The sequence below is a fragment of the Neofelis nebulosa genome, chromosome 10, assembly GCF_028018385.1.
Source record: "Neofelis nebulosa isolate mNeoNeb1 chromosome 10, mNeoNeb1.pri, whole genome shotgun sequence".
Classification (NCBI taxonomy): Eukaryota; Metazoa; Chordata; class Mammalia; order Carnivora; family Felidae; genus Neofelis; species Neofelis nebulosa.
The window spans coordinates 110,860,226-110,883,729 of NC_080791.1; the positions used below are offsets into that span (position 1 = coordinate 110,860,226).

Consider the following 23,504-nt stretch of genomic DNA (forward strand, 5'->3'; position numbering starts at 1 on the left):
ATGCCCCTGGTCTGGCCATCTTCGAGCTCCCTGTTTTCAAGGCCTGGGATGGGGGCGCTGCCCCACCTGCCGCCTCACCTGGGCCCCTCACGCTCCCGCTGGCCACGTGTCCTGTCCCTGGAGTCCTTGTCTCTGCTCTGAGTAACTCCTGCTACTTCCTTGGCCCCCACCCAGGGTCAGGTGTGGCACTTTGCGTGGATAAGCTTCTCTCGGCCTCCCTGCTCTGCAATGCTGCTCTGGCCGTTTAGCCCCCAGGCCCTGTGCTCAGTGCATCACTATGTTGCCTGTGTTGTTTTGCCCTAATTCTGCATTACACCTGAGGAGGGTGGGGCTTAGTGAGGGTATTAACTGCCCCCCCCCCCCCCCCCCCCCCCCCCCCCCCGGTCAACGGGCTGATCAACACAGCACGGCTTGGATCTGAGGGCAGAGCCCCTGTTTCTTCACTGGCTTTTCTGAAGCTTACCCCCCGGTGGGTTGGGCAGATCAAGTTCATCAGAGTTATGTGTGGAGTCCAAACACGTGGCTCTGAGTGAGGTCGTGAGGCTCCCTGCTCTGAGCTTGGGGGTGTGACCTCCGATGGAGCGAATTGGTCACTTCTGTGTTGACTGCCAGGTGGCTGGTTTCTGTCCTTGTGGGTTCTTGGCCAGGCCCTGCCTAAGTGAAGTCACTGGGCCAACGGCTTCCGGATAGCTGAGGCACCCAATGGATAGGGGTGAGAATGCCTGAGTTTCCCTGGCCCCTTACACTGTTCTCAGGGAAGCCACTGATTACTGGGTGTCACAGCCTTCAGAACCATTCAGCATGGTGAACATTGAGCCCACAAATGCCCAGACCTGCCGGTGTTGGCAGAAAGCCAGGCAGGCCGACCAGCAGGTCCTTGGACCTGAGGGGCTGGGAGAGCCAGGAAATGTTTAGCAAACAGGGATGAAGCTGGAAACTGGGATGTCCCCATGAGCGCCAACGTGTGATGTCCAGGGAGAAGGTCCTTGTTTTGGGTGGGGGTGGGAGATCCTTGAGTGAGCGCTCCCATATTTACCTGGGACGTGGAGCACCCAACCTGCTTACCCACGAAATTCTACAGCTAAACTCTAAACCAGGCGTGGCGCTCCACAGCCCCTGGGCCCCATCTGGACATCACCTGATCTTATAATAAAGTTTTATTGGCACACAGCCACGCCCATTGGTTTGTACATCACCCATGGCCACCCTTGTGTTACAGCTGGCAGACTTGTGACAGATGGTCTGGCCCATCGAGCCCAAACCCTTTACTTTCTCGTTTAGAGAAAGTTTGCTGACCTCTGCTCTAAACCGTGACTTCTGTCACTTTAAACTCTTAACCCCCGAGGTTGAGGCAGGACACTGATTTTTCCGTGGGGCGGGGGATAGTGCTTTTTTTCCTTTCCTCTCGCCTGGGGGAGGGCAGCCACCCTCCTTGGCGGCGTCTTCCTGTTCAGGTGGTGGGTAATTCGGTTAATTGAATCGAAAACCACAAGTTCCCTGGGGACGTGCCGTCCTGCTATTTATCCCCATGTGTATTCGCTTCCTGTGATGGCCATGACAAGTCTTCACAAACTGGGTGACTTAACGCAACAGAAGCGTGTTCTCCTACAGCCTGGAGGCCAGGCGTCCGAGGTCAAGGTGTCAGCAGGCCTGTGGCCCGCTCTAGGGGCTGTGGGCTGGGGCGGCTCTGTGTGTCCTTCACATTGTGGTGATTGCAGGTGCTCCTTGGGCCCACATGGTTCCAGTGGGGCTCCAGAGAGAGACAGAGACCGAGACAGAGACCGAGACCGAGACAGTCCCTGCCCAGACTTCTCCCCTGTGTCTGTGTCTTCACCTCTCCTGGGGCTCTTCTAAGGACATCTGTTGTTGCATTTAGGGCCCACCCCGAAAATCTATGATGACCTCATCTCCAGAGCCTTAATTTGATTACATTTGTGAAGACCCCTTTTCCAAATAAAGTCACATTCACAGGTTCCAGGCATTAGGACGTGGACATATGTTTGTGGGGGGTGGTGCACTACACCGTGAGAGACTGGCAGTGTAGAGTGATGGTTGTGGGAGCAGTGGGAGCTGGTGTAGACGGGCTAGGGTGTGGTGTTGGGCCAGTTCTGTGAGTGCTTTCAGCCTCTCGTTTTCCTGTCTGTAAAATGCACGTTAATGGAAGTAGACGCTGTCAGCTGCCCCGGGAATTAAGTGGGATTAACTGCAGGGGCCTGGCCTATAGGAGTGACCATTCTCGTGAGTTCTTGCCTGGCCCTAGTTTCCAGCACCCTTAGGGCTACAGTCCTGAGGTGAGAGGCCGAGCCTGACCCCCTCTCTCTTTTTGTCTCCACAGCGGCCCACCCGTGTGCCCGGGACAACGGTGGCTGCTCCCACATCTGCATTGCCAAGGGTGACGGGACACCACGGTGCTCATGCCCAGTCCACCTCGTGCTCCTGCAGAACCTGCTGACCTGTGGTGGTAGGTGTGACCTCAGGACTTTCTCTTGGGACACCGGACAGGGACTTGATTCCCTGCCTGCCAGGTCTCTGCCCAGCATCCTTTTAAAGTCACACTCAATGTGGCATCCATTCTCCAGGGCCAACTCTCCCTTCATCTGCCTTTCTGTTCCAGGGTATGCATTCGGGGCTATGAATTTCCCTCTAAGTACTGCTTTTGCTGCATCCTACAAATTTTGATAAATTATATCTTCTTCACTTAATTCACATGTTTTAAAATTTCTCCTAAGACAATTTCTTTGTCCCCTGAGTTATTTAGAAGTGTGTTGTTTAATTTCAAAATATTTGGGGATATCCCAGCTATTAGTCTGTTACTGATTTCTATTTAATTCCGCTGTGGTCAGAGAACATACTTTTTATGATTTCTGTCCTTTCAATATTATGACCCAGCATGTGATCTTTCTTGGTGAGTGCTTCATGTCAGCTTGAGAAGAATGTGTCATCTGCTCCTATTGGGGGAAGTGTTCTGTAGACATCAGTTAGATCCAGTTGACGGATGGTGTTGTTCAAGCCGTCTGTATTCCCCCTAACTGCCTGTGAGCTGTCAGGCAGGGGTGCTAAAGTCTGCAACTCCAGTAGCAGGCTTATCTGTTTTCTTTTTGTAGTTTTGTCTTTTCTTTCTCCTTCCGTGCTTGATTCTCTTCTTTCCCTAAAGCTGAGTGGGGAGTGGTCAAGGATATAAGCTTTAAGGTCAGACAGACCTGGTTCAGATCCCAGCCCTACCACTTCCCAGCAATCTCGAGCTGGTCACTTGCCCTCTCTGAGCCTCCACTTTCTCTTCTGCAAAATAGAGCAGTCGAGAGTGCCTGCCTTGGAGTTGTTGTGACATTAAGTAACGAGTACTTTGCATGGTCCCCAACGTGGCACACGGGAATGCCAGCTGCTATTACTTGTGGGACACTGGGCAGTAGTAACAAAAAGGGACAACAGTTATTGTCACTTGTGATGAAGCCCAAATCCTGGGGCTTCCTCTCTGCTGCCCTCAGTGTCCCCCAGGTCACATTGGATCTTCTCATCTCCCCTTCTCTTCTGTGAGCTCCTGGGGGCTGGTCTTTATCCTGCCCCTTTTCTGCTTATCCTCACCCCTTATGGCACCCACACCGTGTCTTACACAGAAGACAGTCAGCACATGCCCACCAGTACAACACGGATGCCTATCCTCAGCTGGCCTTGCCCCTGGAGAGACTGTCCATTGCCAAGGTGCTCGAGGGGTAGGGCCACAGGAGCTTTCGCTGGTCCTTTCTCACACTGTGAACCCCAGAGAGCTTTGCTGAGAGCAGAGGGGACATTTTGTGGCTGTCCCTGCTGGGGGCCGCTTTGACCCTCCTGAGCGTCTTTATGGCTTTTCTCCCAGGTTCCAGCCCCAGGGCTCAAGTGGCTTTGTGGCCTGAGTGGCTCTGCCACTCCCACAGATGTCCAGGCTGCCCTGGATAAGATGGGGCTGCACAGAGTGCTCTGCTCTCCCTTGGACCACAGCCCTGGGGCTCCTGAATGACGTGCCCCTCTGCCCCTCCCCTGCCATTGGCCCTTCAGACTTGATGCCTGGCTACTTCTCTGGGGACAGCACAGAAGGATAAGAGCTCCGAGGGGCTCTCAGGGATGACGTGGACCCTCGTGCCTCGTGAAGTGGCAGGAGCCAGACAGCATTCTCAGCACGCCATCATGAAAGCTGTTTGAGCCCTTCCCGAGTCGGCACGGCCACACACATCTACACTCACCTTGCTGTCCCGTGAGGGGCGTGGGTCTAGCGTTGCCGCTTCTGTTTCAGAGACGAGGAAACGGAGATCGGGGGAGCTGGGGGGCGGGGGGGTTGTCTGGTTATACAGTTGCCGAGGGGGGCTAGGTTCAACCCCAGACCTGTCCACCTCCCTCCTGTCCCACCCTGCGCCCCAACCATGTCCTGGCCTGCACTTGGCCTGTGCTGAGGAAGTTGGATCTGAGGAGTGGAACGACTCACCGTGGTCAGCTGGTAGGAGGTGGCCCCAGGTCTCCTCTCCACCCACCCAGCTCCCCATCTTCAGGTGACTCCCTCCATTGGGAGCCTTCCTACTCCTCCTTGCACCCCCTCACCGTGGTATCCTCGCCTTCCTGCCTCTCCTTAGCTCACTCCTCAGCAAGGCACCCTGCAGGTCCTCCACCGGCCCCTGCCGTGTCCGTGGGTCCCACGAAGTCCCAGTCCCACTGCAGCAGCTGCCCCAGACCTGTAACAGGTGCTGGTCCTGAGCACCTGCTTTCTGACCCTTCATCTCCTAAGGGGTGTGCATGTGTACGTGCGTGTGTGCGCACAATGGACACTCAGGTGTGGCCAGGCGGACGTGCACAAGGTGCAGCAGACTGGCAGCCCAGCCTGGGACCCCAGGCAGGTAAAGGCAGGGCTCCAGTTGGAGGTACCGTGGGCATCCTCAGGAACCCAGTGCCCTGAGTTGCATGTGAGGGGATGGAGACTCACACGAAGGGGTTGTGCCCCGGCTTCTCAGCGGACAGGGTCGAGTTTCCAGCCCAGAGCGTTTTCTGCTCAACTTGGTGTAGTACCTGCTGCTTCAAACCCAGGTTCCCGAACACCCCCCTATCCCCTCTACGGTTAAAAAAAAAAAAAAAAAAAAAAAAAAAAAAAAGGCAACAAAGAAGATTCACGGCGGCAGGTCACATTGCAGTGGAGGCCGCGCGGGCCTCCACTGATCGAACCGCGCATGGCCCCGCGGGGCGGGGCGTGATGGTGTTCCTGTTCTCTGCAGAGCCTCCCACGTGCTCGCCAGACCAGTTCGCGTGTGCCACTGGGGAGATCGACTGCATACCTGGGGCCTGGCGCTGCGACGGCTTCCCCGAGTGTGACGACCAGAGCGACGAGGAGGGCTGCCCGGTGTGCTCGGCGGCCCAGTTCCCCTGCGCGCGGGGCCAGTGCGTCGACCTGCGCCTGCGCTGCGATGGCGAGGCCGACTGCCAGGACCGCTCGGATGAGGCGGACTGCGACGGTGAGAGCGGCCCCGCCCTCGCCCGCTGGCCCCGCCCCCGGCAGCCCCGGGATGGGCGCGCCCACTGGCTCGCCCCTGCCCGCTGGCCCCGCCCCCGGCAGCCCCGGGATGGGCGCGCCCACTGGCTCGCCCCTGCCCGCTGGCCCCGCCCCCGCCTTTGCCCGACCCTGGCTTGGACCACGACCCTCAAAGGCCCTGCCCCACCCCCGCCCTCCCCTGCCTCATCCTGGCTGCCCCCTTCCTGAGATTCTCCCACCCCCTGCAAGCCACCTGCCCTGTCGTCCTCCCGGAGCGTGAACCCAGGCTGGCCACGCAAGAGTAGGGTAGAACGTTTGTCCCGAGCGAAATCGCTAAATCCTCAGGTTGGGAGAGGAAAATGTTATTCGTAGGCCTACCGAGGAAAACTTTGCCACCCACCCTGTCCTGCCAAGTAGTTTGGCTCCAAGGCAGGCTGGGAGAGTCTACTTGCCTTCCGCCCCTGGCTCAAGAGTTTCACAAAATCCCCAGGCAAATCCAGTAGTCAGCTGGATAAATCCCCGTCCCCAAAGGCAGCGCTGCCCTTCACAGGGCAGTCTGTGGGATAATGCTTGTTCCTGGGTGGTTTCTAGCAACCCGGTGAGCCGAACGTGACAAAAAGATGCGCTTCAGTCATCTCGGTCCACTCTGACCAGTAGGATCTTCCTTTAGACCTTAGCAGTGAGGTCTTAACCTCTGTTTAACTTTAACCTCTGTTTCTGGGCGTTCTCTGAATTTCCCTTTTATAAACGACCTGCTCGGTGGTTCGTGCCACAGAGCGTCAGCACCACGGCCCCACGACTGCCGCCGAGCTGTTGATGGGCTGCTCTGCCTCCCCCGTAGCCACCGGCTGCTGTTGTGAGATAACCCCCAACTGGTGGATCACCGTCTACTGTCCCCGTTCGTGATGAGCAGCCGTTTATGGAAGATGAAGGCCCGGGGGTGGGGGCTCATCTCCTCAGCTGGTCCTGTACAGCCGCAGATGTTAAGTCTTTGCAGCTTATGGACCCTCCGAGAATTTGATGGCGGCGGGAGGCCAGGGGTTGGCAGACCGCGGCCTGAGAGTCAGATCCAGACCGCCACCAGGTTTCGTAAAGTTGCGTGAGAACACAGCCAGGCTCGCTCGTTTACTTGCACTAAAACGATAGAGACCCGTGGCCCTCAAGGCCTGAATACCTGCTGCCTGGCCCTTGGCAGAGACGTTTGCTGAGCCCAGCCATACAGCCTTGCCGTAGCACGAGTGTTTAGGTGGCCGTCTCAGAGGATGGCAGGAGCCCTGGCTGGGAACCGTCCCCCCGCCTCTCCCCCTGTAATGTTTCTCTGGGAGCAATGTGCAGCACCCACAGCACGCCCTAGTTCAGGCTCTGGGCTGCACCTTCTCTTTCAGAAGCTTCCTCTCCTTTGTTACCAACAAATTGTCCCACCCGCTGCGAGGACAGGGTCCTCTCATCTCTGGCTCCCAGGGAGGGGCGCTTGGGGTGGGGCAGGGTGGCTGGAGAGCTTGGATAGCAAGCACTGGGGGTGGGCGATGGCTGAGTCCCCTGGGCAGTGTCCTCCTCTGCAACAGTAGCTCCTTCTGGGTTGGCATTCTGGAACACGAGGGAAACAGGCCATACCCAGCCTTCCTCCTCTTAGTCTAAAAGGCCGTGAGCTGCCTTTTCCTTCCTGGTTGAGCCCTGCTCCCCCTTCCTTATCCTCCACCCTGGGAGCTCTGCTGAGATATCACCTGCCCCTGCTCCCACCCATTCTAGGTCATTCCTCTAGTTGGCTGTCACCTCCCCATAACTCAGGAGAGCCTCGGGGCAGGGGCTGTGTTAGCCCTGGCTCTGCATGGGCCTGAGCCGTGGTAGGAGCCTGATAAGTACTTCCTGGGAGTCACTGAGGTCCCTTCCCTGCCAGCCGTGCCTAGACCTTGGAATAGGGGTCGTCGAGGGGAGGGTGGAGACCGGATTTGCTGTGGCCATTCCCTGAACCCATCCTAGAAAGGGTCCCGTTTGTCCGTTCTGCGTTTGGAACCCAGACCTTTCTGTTGGGTCTCGGGGGCGGGGCGGGAAGCACCTGTTGGCGGCTGTCCACTTCGTCCTCCTGCAGCCTCTCTGAACGCAAGCCCTCCCCCTGCAGCCGTCTGCCTGCCCAACCAGTTCCGGTGCGCCAGTGGCCAGTGTGTCCTCATCAAGCAGCAATGTGATTCTTTCCATGACTGCATCGACGGCTCCGATGAGCTCATGTGCGGTGAGCCAGCTTCCCGTGGAGGGTTCACCCTGGGCTGGGGTGCTCCCCACGAGTGTGGGGTCTAGAGGGAGAAGACATGCTGGGGGCCTGGTACACGGACAGAGGAGGCTGGGAGGTTGGGAGCACTTGGCCTTGGGGGAGGCCGGCAGGGAAGCCTGCCTGGAGGTAGGGGCAGCTGTGGGGCTGAGCTGGGAGGGGGAGGGGGGCGCGTGAGCCCATGGGGGTGTTTCCGGCTGGGACGGAGACAGGCCCCTGTGGTTGGAGCTGACTGTGCCTGAGAGGGCACGCTTCTGCCCGCCAGGACCTCACTCGGCAGCCTCTGTCAGGCATCTCCATCAGAAGATGGGGGTCAGGGTGGCCCTCTCCCTGCCAGCCTGCTCTCCGGCGAGGAGGTGCATGGCACTTCGTGCCCCGTGAGTGACGTGGCCTGTACAGTCAGGGGTACGGCGGCCGTGGGATGTGAGGCCAGGGCAGTCAGGGAGGCTTCCTGGAGGTGGTGGCTCTTGAAGGGCCGTCTTTGACTCCGACGGGGAGGGAGCCGGAGTCTCAGACAGGAAGTGGGAATGTGTGCACACGTCTGAGGACGTGGGCTCTGCATTCACTGTAGACGTATCTGGGCTGAGAGCTGACTACGGGAGAGGGGTGTTGAGGGCAGGGAAGGAGGGGGGCTCCCTGAGCACGTTGTCCCTTCGTGTGAAGCGAGGTGAGGCACCTCAGTTAGCGTCTCAAGAAAGTGAGTGACCTGGGGCCGGAGGGCGGCCGTGGGTGCCACCGGGAGTCACGCCCCCACCCCTTTGCTGGCAGGCGCCAGTCTGACCGTGTCTCTGTTCAGCCTCTGGCATGATGGCGCCTCCGGCGTCAGGGGCGACATTTATCCAGAGTCTGGTCTGGTCGCCCAAGCCGGCGGTTTTCCTCCTCTGCTTTGGGTTCTGGCTGGCAAGAGGGGACGCGGTGGACGGAATCCTTGGGCCTGATGGGAAAGTGAACGTTCTTTTCGCCAAAGTTGACTTTAGAGTCTCCGTGCTCCCTCCCCAGGGCGGGGGGCAGCCTGAGGAGCACCGGCCCCCGGACTTCGTCGCCCCGTCAGGATGCTCAGAAAGACCCTTGGGCCCTCGAGCCTGGGCTTGGCCCCTGCCCCTCACACTGCCCTCACTTGGGACCTCTGTGTCAGCAGGCGCGTGGGGCTCAGCGAGCCCTGCTGGTGAAGGCCTCCGGCCCCCGGGGTCTCCATCAGCCCAGCTCTGCCCCTGCGCGTGGGCCAAGTCCCCCGCTGGCGCGGCTCGGAGCCCCCACCCCCGTGGCCCCTGTCAGCTCCTGGTGACCGGAGCCAGCGGCCTCCTGGCCCACCTGACTTGGGGGCGTCACCGGGCCTCCAGAGAGCCCTTGGACCCTGGGGGATGAACCCGAGACTGCTCTTGAGAGCTTGTCGGGCAGCGTGGAGAGCTCCGCCAGGGGTGGGGTGGAGGGGGGAGGGTGCTCCGGGCAGGCCGGGTGGAGGGGTGGCGTGGCGCCCCAGCACCCAGCTTCTCCCTTCCTCCCGCCCTCCCCCAGCGGGTGCTGTGCCTGGACCGCAGCGGCCCCTCCAGGGCACACGGCATCCACCCCCCGCGGGAGGGCCTGTCCTTCTCGGTTAACGTCGACCGTCTCTTCCCACCCGTCCTCTGGCAGAGATCACCAAGCCGCCCTCCGACGACACCCCGGCCCACGGCAGTGCCATCGGGCCGGTCGTGGGCATCATCCTCTCGCTCTTTGTCATGGGCGGGGTCTACTTCGTCTGCCAGCGTGTGGTGTGTCAGCGCTACACGGGGGCCAACGGGCCCTTCCCGCACGAGTACGTCAGCGGGACCCCCCACGTACCCCTGCATTTCATAGCCCCCGGCGGCTCACAGCACGGCCCCTTCACAGGTGAGGAGCCGACGTGCGCGAGGGCCCTGGGCACGGCTGGGGTGAGCGGAGAAGACGCACCCTGGCGGTGGGCAGAGGGGCCTGAACCTGGGCCTGGGGGCCGCGGGAGCCAAGGAGGGTGTGCTTTGGGGGGGGGGGGGGTGGCCTGGCCCCTGAGCCACCTCGTCCCTCCCCCCGCGGCAGGCATCTCCTGCGGCAAGTCCGTGATGAGCTCCGTGAGCCTGATGGGCGGCCGGGGCGGGGTGCCCCTCTACGACCGGAACCACGTCACCGGGGCCTCGTCCAGCAGCTCATCCAGCACCAAGGCCACGCTGTACCCGCCGGTGAGTGGGCGCGGGAGGAGGCCCGGCCGTCCGGGGGGGGTCCCCACCATCGGTGGCCGGCCAGGGGGACCCCTTCCTGTGACCTCGGCATTTCTGGAATTATCAGCTGTCCCGCCGTCACAGAGAATGGTGACAGCGTTCACTTTCCTCCCTCTGCACGTCTTGTCGTTTTTCCCTTGTGACTTTTTTTTTTTTTTCTTGTTTAGAAAGGGTGTTCCATGTTCGTGGTGGCTAATCTGGAAACCCATAACAATATCAAGGGCGGAGTCTCCCCCATAACCCCACCTCCCAGGTTGCCGCCGGGCATTTCAGTGTCCTGGGGATTGTCTTTGACCCTCGTAGGCCCACCCTGTCCGTGACTGTGTCTCTTGTAGGGCCTGTCTGGACGGGGTGCTCCCAGTGTGCCTGTGTGACTTTCTCCTTGCTGTCCCTGCCAAGAGCACCCGATGTTCCCTCCCAGGCCCTTGCTGGGTCCCAGAAAACAGCTGGGTTGTTTTCCTAAGGGCTGGCACTCACAGGTGACTTTTGTGGCTGAGCTTCCAGAGCCGGAGTGGGTGAGGGCCTAGTCCGAGGCAAGCCACACGCCAGAGAGAAGTGGTCACACAGAGGGTGACACACAGAAGCCCCCAGCGCCCGAGCCCCCTACAGGTTCCTGCCAGGGGACCTCTCCCGAGGCTGGGGAGGACATTCCCAAGGGCACAGCCCCAGGAAACGGGGCGAGCTTGATCCGCGAGTGTGAATCTGTGTATACAAGCATCGGGGCTGACATTACGTGGTTCTGTGCTTTTTGATCCTTAAAAGCCCAACTTCCTGCAACAGATGCTCCTCTAAGGTGACCTCTGCCTCTTGCGCTCTCTCTGGGGGTCTCCAGGAAGCCCCACCCGCCAGGGCTGGGTGTTGCTGCCCTTCTTGTGTCTCTCATGTCCGGGCCTTCCCCTCCTTAGCACATCTGACACTGGCAGGCGTCGGGGAGGAAGGGGGCAGCAAGGGTCGCTGTCGCGGCCTCACCTGCTGGGAACCGCGTCTCCAGGAGGCTGCAGGCCGGGGCTGCGTCTAGGGGCAGCAGAAGCCAAGAGCCGAGAGCCTGGAGTTTAGAATACTCCCCACCGTCTGTCTGGTCCTCTCTGCCGCTACTGTCCCCCTGACATTCACGTGTGCCACATGACCAGCTGGAAATACCGGCGATCGTGAAAGGCCGAGCTTACTCCAGGACAGCCCCCTGGGTCCCCCATGCAGATACCGGGAGGCTCAGTCCCCTGGCTTCTCGGTCCTCTGGCTCTGCTGGGAGCTGAGGGGAGGGGGTCTTATTAGCAAGAGATGACACTATTACCAACCACCTATTTTTTTTTTTTTTTTTAAGTTTATTCAGGGAGAGAGAGAAAGAGAGCATGAGCAGGGGAGAGGCAGAGAGAGAGAGAAGAAAGAATCCCAAGCAGGCTCCTCACTGAGGCAGGGCTCGATCCCATGAACCCTGACATCATGACCCGAGTTGAAATCAAGTGTCGGATGCTTAGCAGATTGAGCCACCCAGGTGCCCCCAGCCAGCTGTTTTTTTAAATTAATTAACTTATTTATTTTGAGAGAGGGGGAGAGAGAGAATGAGCAGCGGAGAAGCAGAGAGAGAAGGGGACAGAGGACCCAAAGTGGGCTCTGTGCTGAGAGCAGACAGCCCAATGTGGGGCTTGAACTCACGAACCGTGAGGTCATGACCTGAGCCGAAGTCAGAGGCTCAATCGACTGAGCCACCCAGGCGCCCCCCAGCTATCGTTTAAAAACTTTGTTGAGATATAACGTACATACCACACCAATCACCCGCTTACAGGGTAGAATTCGGCGGTGGTTAGCAAATTCACGGACACGTGCGAGCATCACCACCGTGGATTTTAGCACATTTCATCACGCCAAACACAGACCCTGCACGAAGCCACCTATTTGTAAAATAACTACAAGGGACACCTGGGTGGCTCAGTCGGTTGAGTGTCCGACTTCGACTCAGGTCATGATTTTGCAGTTCGTGAGTTCAAGCCCCACGTCCGACTCGCTGCTGTCAGCGCGGAGCCCGCTCTGGATCCCCTGTCCCCGCCACCCCCCTCCCCCGCTTGCCTTCTCTCTCAAAAAAACAAAACAATAAATTAACTATATTGTTTCACATCAGAAATATATGCTCATGGTACAAAATTCAAAAGGTACCGTAGAACGTACAGTGAAAAGACGGTCACCCCCCTCACGCTGAGCGTGAACCCCTGCCCCCCAGAGGCACATCCGTGGTGAGTTTCCTATGTGTCCTCGGGGTAATCTGTACACAGGCAGGTATCCAAGAGTATGGACTTTATTTTCCCAGCCGAGAGGGTGATAGTTTGGCTTTCGGAGATCATTGTAAATTCACGTGCGGTTGTAAGAACAGACAGAGACCTCCTCTGTCCTTCACCCAGATTCCCCCAAAGGTAACGCCTCGCGTAACTAACGTCCTCTTAGTCCTTCTGTGCTGCTCTGACAGAGATGACGTCGGCTGGGTGGCTTTAGCACCTGCTTGTCACAGTTTTGGAGGCCGGGAAGTCTGAGATCCAGACGCTGGCAGATTTGGGGTCTGTGGCGTCTAGCAGGGGCCCAGTTCTGGATCACCGACGGCCGTCTCCTCCCTACGTGGCGGGAAGGGGTGAGGTTGCTGCGCGAGGTCGGCGGCCGGGCTCACGTGGGCTCCCCGCTCAGGACCAGATCAGCTCCCGACGGCCTCACCTCCCACTATCATCACTCGGGGGTTAGGACTCGACATAGGACCTTTGGGGACACAAACGTTCAGTCTATGGTAACAGCACAACGGAAGTACTGGGCTGTTGGTGTGATATTCTTTGGCCCTATTCAGATTTTACCAGTTTTACAAATGTGCTTTTTTGTTTTAAAGACTTCCTTTTTTTTTTTTTTTTTTTTTAATTTTTTAAATGTTTGTTTCTATTTGCGGGAGAGAGAGAGAGACAGAGCATGAGCAAGGGAGGGACAGAGAGAGAAACAGACAGACAGACAGACAGAATCCGAACCAGGCTCCAGGCTCCGAGCTGCCAGCAGAGCCCGACGTGGGGCTCAAACTCATGAACCGTGAGATCATGACCTGAGCCGAAGTTGGATGCTCAACTGACTGAGCCACCCAGGGGCCCCAAAGACTTTTTTCGTACAAGCGATTTTAGCTTCACAGCAAAATTGAGAGGAAGGTACAGAGATTTCCCACACGCCTCCTGCCCATCCTGTGCCAGAGTCATGTAGTACTTGATGAATAACAGTCATCGATGAACCCCGTGGACACGTCACAGCCGTCCAAGGTCCAGAGCGTGTAGTACGGTTCACTGTTGCTCTCGTACATTCTGCGGGCTCGGACAGGTGGACGGTGACCCACAGCCACCATCGTAGTATCCCACAGCGTAGAGACACGGCTTGCCGCGTTGACCTGACCAGAAGGAGGCGCTCTCCCGAGCCCAAGTCGCTGAGGGGCTGCGCCCGTGGAACGTGGGAAGACCAGCCCGTCAGCAGTGCGCTGGGGGGAACCAGCTCTAGTCCGATACGTGGGCAGAAGAGGAAACGGGACCCCAAGAGCTGGGGTGTGGGGGCACCTCTGGGAGGCCCTCTCCGCTAGGTTTCCCTGCCTGGTCTCTGCTCCCCCCTCTGAATGACACCCTCCTCAGTATCGTGCCCTCCCAACTTTGGGGTCAGATCCTGAAGGCTCCCCAAGGACGGCTATTTGGGCTGAAGAGGACCCTCCACAGAATAAGGAGCGTAGGTTACTCACCACGTGTCACCAAGGGGCCCACTTTAGAGATGGGGAAGTGGAGGCCCAGAGAGCTGAAGTCCCTCACCGGTGGGGGGCGGGGGCACGCTGCAGCCGGGGGGTGATGGAACAGGACCCGCACACATCTGCCTGGCCACAAAGGCCCTTTCTGCTGCCTTCAGGGACCTGGCGGACTCCGGCCCTTCAGGTGTGGGCCTGGGGTCACGGCTGGTCTGCGGGGTGGTATTTGGGCCACAGGCAGGGTTGCCTCTCACCGTGACAACCTTCAGGGGGGACAGCTGTGGCTTCCTGTCCACTCCCTAAGTCTCACGAACGCCGACTCGGAACCGTACAGACCGTGGGGGGCCCGCGGAGCCAAGCGGGCCCCTCCCAGCCCTGCCCGCCTGCTCAGGCCAGGGTGGGCGCACCGTAGGGAGCACCTGCTTCCGTCAGGCGGGTGTAACCTTTGCTTGCTTTCCTCAGATCCTGAACCCGCCGCCGTCCCCCGCCACGGACCCTTCCTTGTACAACGTGGACATGTTCTACTCTTCCAACATTCCCACCACTGCGAGACCCTACAGGTACGAAGTTCCTGCCACCGCCCTCCATACCCGTGGCCGTCTGGGCCTCCAGACAAGCCTGTGATAGAGCAGGACCCCCGGTCCCTGTTTCCCGGGTCAGGAAACCTGGGAAGAGAGGTTTGGGGTGTTGGTGGGCTCTCCCAGCCGCTCAGACCATACCTGGCTTGCCTCCCCGTGGGGCAAGCTGGGCCTGCCTGCTGAGTCCAGGAACCAAACCCCATGTTCTGAGCAGGCTCTAGAAGGTAGACGTAGCTCTGGGTTGTTTTGTTTTTTTTTTTAAGTCGGGACGTGCCCGGGCAGGCGTGGCCTTGAATGGCGCCACCAGGGGATTCCCACTGTGGCATGGCCAGGTTCCACTGCCTAGGGAGGCCCGTGCACAGGGGCCAAGGTTTGACTGTGTTTGAATCCAGCTGCGGGACTCTGGCAGTGATGCCCACCTCTGCCGCCTCCATCCCGTGAGGGCCCCAAGTCTCACGAGTGCAGGGGTGGCACCTGCCGCGGAGGGCCCTTCATTGGGATGATCCTCTCAGCCCCCCGGGGGGTCCGTGTTGGGGTGGCACACCCCACCCCCCTGGGTTGGGAGGGGGCCCTTGAGGGTGCTGAGAAGAGGCATCTGGGTGTGCTGGCCTGTGTCCAGGGGCCAGGTCCGAGCCTGGGGTGACCTCCAACCCGGTGGCCTTAGGCCACAGGCCTACCACACAGGTGCATGGGGGCCGCTCGCCCCAAGGGGGAGGCAGAAGCTGGAGAGTGGCCCGCACCTCCCTGCTCCCTAGAGCTGCCTGGAGCGGGGAAGCCTCAGAGCGCGTCGCGCCTGCCCTCTGGTGGCCACTTCAGGGACTCCGGGCCCAAAGGAGAGCGAGCCACTGCCCTAGTCAAGGGCCTGCAGTGCTCCCCCCGCCCCCAGTGCCTCAGCATCCCAGGGTGTCCCCAGCAGCCTTGTGGGTGGCTGTCCCCAGGCTGTCACATCCACGCTGGCCAGGTCCCTCAGTCTCTGCTCCACGTCCTGCCTTTCTCATTATGTCCTATTTTTATGGCACCTCTTCCCTCCCCCCGTCTCGGGGTCCCTTTCTGCCCCTGGGGTCCTAGGAGGCCTGTCCACCTGCTCTATGTTCTCAGCACCCGCTGCCCCTCCCTGGCCCCAGGGCGCTGGCTCCACCTTCTTGCCCTCCGTGAGCCCTCTGGGGCCCTCAAACACACCGCGATCCCCACCCCCAGCTCAGGCCATGCCGTGGCCCTGACAGAACCTTCCGGCGCAGGAGACGTCTGGGAGGCGTCGTCACGGGGAGCTTGGAGGCACACCGCCTGGGTCAGATGGCTTTAGACTTCCAGGCTCACTGGTCTCCGGCACTTACAGTAATAATGATAAAATGGGGAACAGTCGTCCAGCGCTTTCTGGTGTCAGGCACTGTTTCTGGCACTTTCCACGAAGAATCTCATTTAATCCTCACCAGCCTCTTTGGAACTGGGTACTGTTTTAGCCTCCCCATTTTCCCAATGAGACACTGAAGCCCAGAGAAGTCAAGTAAGCTGCCCAAGGCCCCCAGGCCAGGTAGGCTCTGCAAGCCTTGTTCTCCATAAAGGCAAGCAAAGGGCACCCGGGGGGCTCAGTCGGTTAAGCGTCCGACTTCGGCTCAGGTCGTGATCTCGCGGTCCGTGGGTTCGCGTCCCCACTTTGAGCCCTGGGCTGACAGCTCGGAGCCTGGAGCCGGCTTCGGATTCTGTGCCTCCCTCCCTCTCTGTCCCTGCCCGGCTTATGCTCTGTCTCTGGCTCTCAAGATACACGTTAAAAAAAAAAAAAAAAAAAAGGCAAGCGTGGCTCCCAGGTGTGTCGGTGCAGACACGCCCACTTTGGACGTGGGGGGCGTGGCTCAGAGGGAGCACACAGGTGACGGGCCCCGGGGGGTCTCCCCGAGACGAGGTGCCACTCCCCCCTGTCCCCCTTCAGGCCCTACATCATCCGCGGCGTGGCGCCCCCGACGACGCCCTGCAGCACGGACGTGTGTGACAGCGACTACAGCGCCAGCCGCTGGAAGGCCAGCAAGTACTACCTGGATTTGAACTCGGACTCAGACCCCTACCCGCCGCCGCCCACACCCCACAGCCAGTACCTGTCGGCGGAGGACAGCTGCCCGCCTTCCCCCGCCACCGAGAGGAGCTGCTTCCACCTCTCCCCTCCCCCTCCGTCCCCCTGCACGGACTCGTCCTGACCCCCGCCGGGCCGCCCCGGCCTCTCTCGGCGCCCTTGTAAATAGTTTTAAATATGAACAAAGAAAAAAATATATTTTATGATTTAAAAAAAAATAAATATAGTTGGGATTTAAGAAAACAGCAACACGAGACATGTGAACAGTGATGGGGCGGGCCGGGCCGGGGAAGACTTTGTACAGCGGAGAAAATATTTATAAACTTAATTTTTTTTAAACGTCACCGCCATTCTTTTGTGCCACGTGTGCTTTTGAGCTGAGGGTCCCCACCCCACGGGGCGAATCCCGCCCTCCGTCCTCCCTGGGACAGCTGTCAGAGTTGTGCACTGATCCTCCTGAGCACCTCGGGTCCCCGTCAGGCCCCCACGGGGTGGGCTGAGCCTCTGGGCAGAGGTGGGCAGGCAGGATGCCTGACTTGTGCCCTCGTGAAGGGCCCCGGCTCCACTGTTACCATCCTGAAATTCTAAATGGGTTTTAAGAAAGAGACCCTGCGTTTCGTTTTGCCCTGGGCTCCACAGATTACGTACCTGTGCCTCGGGCTATTCCTCGGCCTGTCTGACCTCTGTGCGTGCTGGCCCCAGTTACCGCCTGCCGTCCACGGAGATGGTGCAGGGACAGAGGGGGGTCCCTCCTGGCTGTGTATTCCGTGTGGACCCCCAGTGGATGGGGCTGCCACGGTCGGGTGGGAACCTCCCAGCTCCCGTGCCCTCCCCCGTTTCCATCTTGTCCTTTCCAGCACACAGGCCCCCAGGCCCTGGGGACCTGCCCCAGCCTGGTCCCCGCAAGGGCAGTCAGTCAACACTGCCCCCAGGCCCGCCGGGTACCCGTGTACCCACCGGGTAGGTACAGGAGGCGTCGGAGAGATAAGGCCTGCTCCCCGCCCCCGGGGGTGGGGGGATCCCCAGCCTGCTGAAGGAGACTAACCGGTCGGCATGTCATGAGGAAGTTAGGCTGTTCCCCAGGTGCCAGGCAGGAAGGGACTAACCTCACTTGGAATGTCACAGGGAGGTCAGAGGAGAACTACCATTTTTAGTCCCGGGGACACACTCAGAAGAATCGATGCACAGCGATCTGGAAGAAGGGCCTCCCTTTGGGACTGGAGATCGAACCCTTGGCCAGCCCCCAGGGCCTGGAATGCGGAGGTGACAGTCTCCAAGATGAGGAAACCCCAGAACACTCAGACCCTGGGGCCCCAGTGCTGGGGAGGCGGAATGGGAAAGGTGGTGGCCTTCAGGGCTCCCCAGACTGCCTGACCAGGGGACATAGCTGGGGTGTCAGGCATATGAGTCTGCAGGCTGGTTTCCTGAGACTTTCGGGGAACTGTCTCCCCTGCTCCCTGATTGTCCAGGAGTTCCTGGAGGTCACGGTCAGCACTGGCGGTGACGGGGACTGGCTGGCGGACTTGTTGGTTCTTGCTGCCCCTGGGACCAAGAGGGCTGCCACCAGGGGGTGGGGGGTGGGGGGACCTGTGCTCAAGGCCCCTTTGCAGAAGGAGGGACTGGATCTTCCTGGGAAGGCCAGCTTCACTTACTTCATCCAGCTGGCCCCATCTGGTAAGGAAGGGTGCTGTCACCCGTCCCTGAGGACTGTCATTTAAGACATCCCGCTCCAATGGGATCATGCCTGTTGAGAAGCCTTGCCCAGTGAGCGCCTGGCAAGGAGCAGCTCCTTGGTAAATGGAAGCTGTGACCTATTAGAGCCCAGAGACATGACGTGCTTGCCCAAGGTCACACCGCTAAGGACCAGCCCTAGAGGGTGCACCCAGAGCTCTCAGGCCCAGGGTGGGGTCCCCAGCCCCAGAGAGCTTCTTGCGGGGGGGGGGGAGTTGGGGCCCCCCGAGCACTCAGGATCCCCGTTCTTCCAGGCTGGGCCACAAGCCCTGCGGTGCCAATGAAAGCCCTAATCTCAACGTGGGCAGAGGGGGTGGGGGTGGAGGGACTTTGCCGACTCAGAAGCAGGAGCTGCATCACGGGGGGCTACCGGGACCCCCTCCACTGTCCTGCCCTTCCATTCAGTCGTGCATTGTGAGGGTCCCCTCCGTTCTCCTAGGGCCAGCCAGGGTCAGGCAAGAAGAGAAGCGGCCTGTGCCGCTGACCGCTGGTGACAGCCTGCATGGGCTGAGGGGAGGATTGAGACACCCCCCTGGCATCCCAGGCCTGTCTCCAGAGGCCACTCTGCTGGACCCTCTGCTGCCATGAGGTCAGCTAGGAGGAAGGGGGGCCAACCTGCTGGCTTGTCGAAGGCGCGGCCAACAGTTTCCAAAGCTGAGGGGGAGAGAGCATTGTGTTGAGATATCCTGGGGCCCAGAGAGAACATCCTATGTAGATGGGAGGGCAGGGAGGGCTTCCTGGAAGAGGTGCTATCTAAGCTGTGTCTTAAATGAAGTTAACCTGGCTTATTTCATTTAAACTTCACAACGGTCCCGCTAGGTAGATGGTGTCCCCAATTCGCAGTTGAGGAAACCAAGGCTTGGGAGAAAATAGATTTTTTTTTTTTTTTTTTTTTTTTTTACTAATTTGTTCAATCATTTCTTTCTTTCTTTCTTTCTTTTTTTTTTTTAATGTTTACTTATTTTTGAGACAGAGCATGAACGGGGGAGGGGCAGAGAGAGAGGGAGACACAGAATTGGAAGCAGGCTCCAGGCTCCGAGCCATCAGCCTAGAGCCCGACGCGGGGCTCGAACTCACGGACCGCGAGATCGTGACCTGAGCTGAAGTCGGACGCTCAACCGACTGAGCCACCCAGGCACCCCTGTTCAATCATTTCTTTACACAACAAGCAATACTGACAACCAGACACTGCTCAATGTGCCCAAGCCTTCCAAACCATCTCACCTCTGCAGTGACACCCACTACTCCCCAAGTCTCTGTCGCCCACCCCCGAGTCCTGCGGGGTCTCACTCCTCACTGGTCCGATCATTTGCTCCGCTCAGCCCTCCCTCGCCTCATCCAGAATGGGTGAGGGGCTCCTCCTTGCCCCGGGTCCAGCAGCCCCCGTGGGTCTACAGCTGCCCTGGACACTTGAACAAAATCCAGGTGGCCAGATCTTGGCCATGTCCGCCGCCAGGCAGGACGCTAGGGAACCGGGATTTGGCAGGTGTGGAAGTTTCTGTCCCCAAGAAACCTGAGTGCTTTGGGGAGCTGGGTGAGACTCGGCTCTTGCTGGCTTGTCCCCTTGGGGGCTTCTCCCAGACTCCCATACCTACCCCCTACCCCCCCCCCCCCTCCGCCTCCCCAAATGCCCTCTCTTCTTTTCTTCCCTGCTGGATTGGACAGGTTGATCATTAGCAACGCTAGTGGCCGCCCTTTCTACCAACCCTGGGGCCACGAACAGTCTTTGGTAGGAAGTACAACACTCCCCTCCTTGGCAACCCAGACTGAATCTTAATGCACTGAAAAAAAGGAGGAGAAACAGAAGAACTTAATTTCCATGTTAAAACGGATTGACCTTTCCTACCTCCTAGAGCTCCCTATCTGGCCCCACAGCCCTCCAGCCTCAACACATGACCTGGCCGGGCACCAGCCTGGCCTTCGAGGCATTGTCCTCTGCCAGGGTGGCCTCACTCCAGCCCTTAGACCAGGTCCGAGCCCTGGTGACATGACATTAGGAAGGACCATGGGGGAGGGGGCGTTTCCCCCAAGTTGAGCTTATTCAATTTAAAGCCTTTTTCTGAGTGTACGTATGGGTTAAAATGTCTTTTCTTTCATGAAATCATCGTAATAGCATAAAGGTGTGTTTTTTTTAAATCACTACCTAACAATTTTTTATTTAAAAATCATTACTTGATAGAATTGAAATTTGGCAGCTCTGTGTCTGTTCCCACAAGCTAAGGGGGTGATAGCTGGGTATGTGGGCATTCATTATTACACTTTTAAATTTAGATGGATTGAAAATTTAAACAGTGAAAATGAAACCATAAAAGGATTAGGGGGAAAAGGGGAAGGTGGTGATCCATGAACTCTAGAAGTTTTAGGATACTGAGGCCAATGCAAAGGTTCAAAATCACTCTCCTGCTTAAAGCCTGTCAATGGCTCCCTAGGGCTCTCAGGAGATAGGCTGAGCTCAGATGCCTCCAGGAAGTCCTCCCTGACTTCAACCCTTCCAGTTAGGTTAGCTCATCATAATTGGAGACTTTTGGGGCCCACTTATGTTGGGGGAGGTACTGCATCATTCACTTAATTATAGTGCAAATGTCCCTGTGACCCTCCTCAGGGTCTGGGGTGAAAGAGCCTGAAGCGTGTACAGGCAAGTCCTCTGATGATGAGTGAGTAAAGGGATCTCTGTGTGGGGCTGGGCTCTCCCCAGGCTCCCAACCCTGGCCCAGCCCTTCATCTCAGGCGCCGCCCCCCTGTCCAGGGGTTCCCTGCGGCTTCTTCCCGGGCTGCTGGGTCTAGCGGCTGGGGCCTGGCCCTTTGGCCTGGTGCGACTTCTGTAGCAGAGATTTGCTGCCCTTGCTCTGTCCGTCCTTTGCAAGGTGGGGCCAGCCCTGAACACGCCCCTTCTAACTCAGAAGCTCTTCCCGGCCCTCAGTCTCCCAGCAGAAACCGTAAGTTCCAATGCCTCCCGGAGTCCCTCCCAGTCTCTTCGCCCAGACCTCAGTCATCCCTACCGGATCCTCTGCACCGTCCTTCTGCAGTTTTCTCAGCCAGGCCGGCCTGCTCCGGCCCCACCCCAGGTTATCTGCATATGTCTCCTCCCCCTACCCTTCCGCACCAGCACACCTGAACTGGTTTCAACCTCCACCGCGTCGACTGCGTTCCTCACTAGCTGTGTGGCCTTTGGCCAGGCCCAAGGCCGCTCTGAGCAGCAGGATCAATGGTGAATAGTATCTGCCCTTGGCTGCTACCTCCCTAGACGTCCAGCACCCTTCAGGGCACGGACACAGGTTAGTAGGTATTATCAGTACTGTACTTTACAGATGAGAACTGGAGAGTCAGGGAGGTGAGATCACCCAGCCGAGCTCACTCAGCCAACACGGCCCACACCTGGTGCCTGAATGCTTCCTGGGCTTCTGTTCACCAATCTATAAAATGGGGACAATAATACCGTACCGTAATAGAGCCACCCGCCGCAACGTCTTTCGAGAATCAGCGTCAGGCTCTGCTGAAGCGGTGGGCTGGGGGAGGGGGCATGTTTGCACCAGAGGCCCAGCTTCCAGGCACTGGGGTTGACCCAGCTCCGCTGGTTTTCATTCTCCCTGTGTGGCATGGGGGCTCAGAGGGCGCCTGAGTCCCTGAGACGGAGGGAGCTGGGGGCCGGCTGAGGTGGGTGCCAAGGGTGGGGGTATGGGCACAGAAAGATCCTGAGCATCTATCTGCAAGGCAACCTGGCGGCCGCTCTCCTGGGCCTGCCCTCCCTACCCGCAGTGGCCAGATTATGTCACTTTTCTCAGGAGGCTTGGGGAAGGTCACAGAAACCAGCCTCCCGTGAGCTGGAGTGGCCATCCCGGACCAAGCTGGCACCACTGGAGTGAGCTAGCTGCCCTAAAGACTCCAACCTCCCTGCATGGAGCCCCCGTTATGACGCCCGGCCTGGTGCCCAACCCAAGTCTGGGCATTAGGGATTCTTGTTTTTTCCTGGGCACGGTGGCACTGTCCGCAGGGCCCCGCATCGTGCAGCCACCTCGGCCACCTCCTCTCTCGGCCACGTTCCTCTCCCACCACAACCGAATCGTGCCTGCCTCCCCAGCGCTCCAAAGCTCCGCCCTGGGGTCTCTGGTCTCTCTCCCCGCCACCCGGACCCAGGAACCCACGGTTCTGTCCTCCCTGTTCGGGGGCTGAAATGCCACCTGCTCCAGAGGGGCCCCCGCCACTCTGCGGCCTGTGTTACAAGGGGTGTCTGACCGTCCCCCACAGACCGCCAGAGCCAGGACCCTCTGTGCCCACGCACCCGTGCAGGCTGGGCACAGAACAGTGCTCACCGGAGAGCGGCCCACGAGAGGCCAGCACTCCCCCCGGGGCAGCCTCGCGAACGCGCGCGCTCGCGTTCTGCCGACTTCGGGCTGGGTTCCACACCACCCTCACCTCGCCTGCGCTGCTCAGCCCTGCCGCCAACTTCCGCCCTCCTGTCGATTTACTCGTGACTCTAGACGGAGCTCCGCACCTACTGAGAAGCCAGACGGGTTATTAGAAGGTGTCTAAGATGGGCCAAGGTGGGCTACTCTAATGTGTCCCGGCCCCTCCCTGCCGGGGAGGCCGAGCAGTGGATGGGGGGGCCTGGGCGAGCATTTTGGAAGAGGCTCCGGTGTAAATCCTTCTGCAAGACAAAAGGGACGCCCCCCACCGCGCACTTCACTCCCGCGGGCGTGGACGCACAGCTAGGGTCACAGACCCCTGGGACGCCGGGGGTGGAAGCAGCCATCCCCTCACCTTGACCCCAACTCCCGGCCCGGCCACCACTTGAGCGAGGCAGGGGCCGAGAACGGACGACCCCACCCCACCCCCCTATAAAATGCAGCTGTGGAGAATGCGGGCATCGATCCCGCTACCTCTCACATGCTAAGCGAGCGCTCTACCATTTGAGCTAATTCCCCAGCTCGGGGCGCCCTCCACTGCGGGGACGTATTGTGGCTCACGTCATCACGGTCGGCTCCTGACCCTCCAGCCCGCCTGCCCCGCGGCTCTCGCTACCTCATTGGTTCCCTTACTGCTCCCAACTCCATGGCCAGGATTGGTTTGGCTCAGTTTAGTTTTAAAAAGCATTGGCCATCGGATTGGTGGTCCGCAGCGTCCGTCAAGCGGAGGCCCTGCTGTTGCTACGGCGTAGGGGGACCCGGCCAGGTTTCTCCCGGTTTCTGATTTGTTTCTCCAGACTCCGGGGTCCTAGAGGTTCCGGATCCGTCAAGTCCATGGGAAAAGAATGCTCCCCTCGCGCTTGACTGACGGGGCCCGTGAGCCAATCGGCGTAGGCGCAACCGGGCCGCCGGGCGATCCAATAGGCTGTAGGGGGCGGGAGAGGAAGGCCAATGAGCGCGGACCTGGGGGCGGAGATAGGGTCGCGATTGGCTGCGAGGCGGC

General features: G+C 59.2%; 1 protein-coding gene across 2 annotated transcripts in view; it reads left to right on the forward strand.

The window, feature by feature from the left end:
• Nucleotides 1–16,711, forward strand: part of LRP5 (LDL receptor related protein 5) — a 103,450-nt gene extending 86,739 nt beyond the window's left edge. For both annotated transcript variants that reach the window (XM_058689896.1, XM_058689897.1), the window contains 7 exons: nt 2,336–2,461; nt 5,235–5,471; nt 7,608–7,718; nt 9,387–9,623; nt 9,807–9,946; nt 14,187–14,284; nt 16,230–16,711. In XM_058689896.1, the coding sequence (XP_058545879.1) occupies nt 2,336–2,461; nt 5,235–5,471; nt 7,608–7,718; nt 9,387–9,623; nt 9,807–9,946; nt 14,187–14,284; nt 16,230–16,491 (1,211 nt within the window). In that variant the 3' untranslated portion in view covers nt 16,492–16,711. The remainder of the gene's footprint in view (nt 1–2,335; nt 2,462–5,234; nt 5,472–7,607; nt 7,719–9,386; nt 9,624–9,806; nt 9,947–14,186; nt 14,285–16,229) is intronic.
• The last annotated feature ends 6,793 nt before the right edge of the window (nt 16,712–23,504 follow it).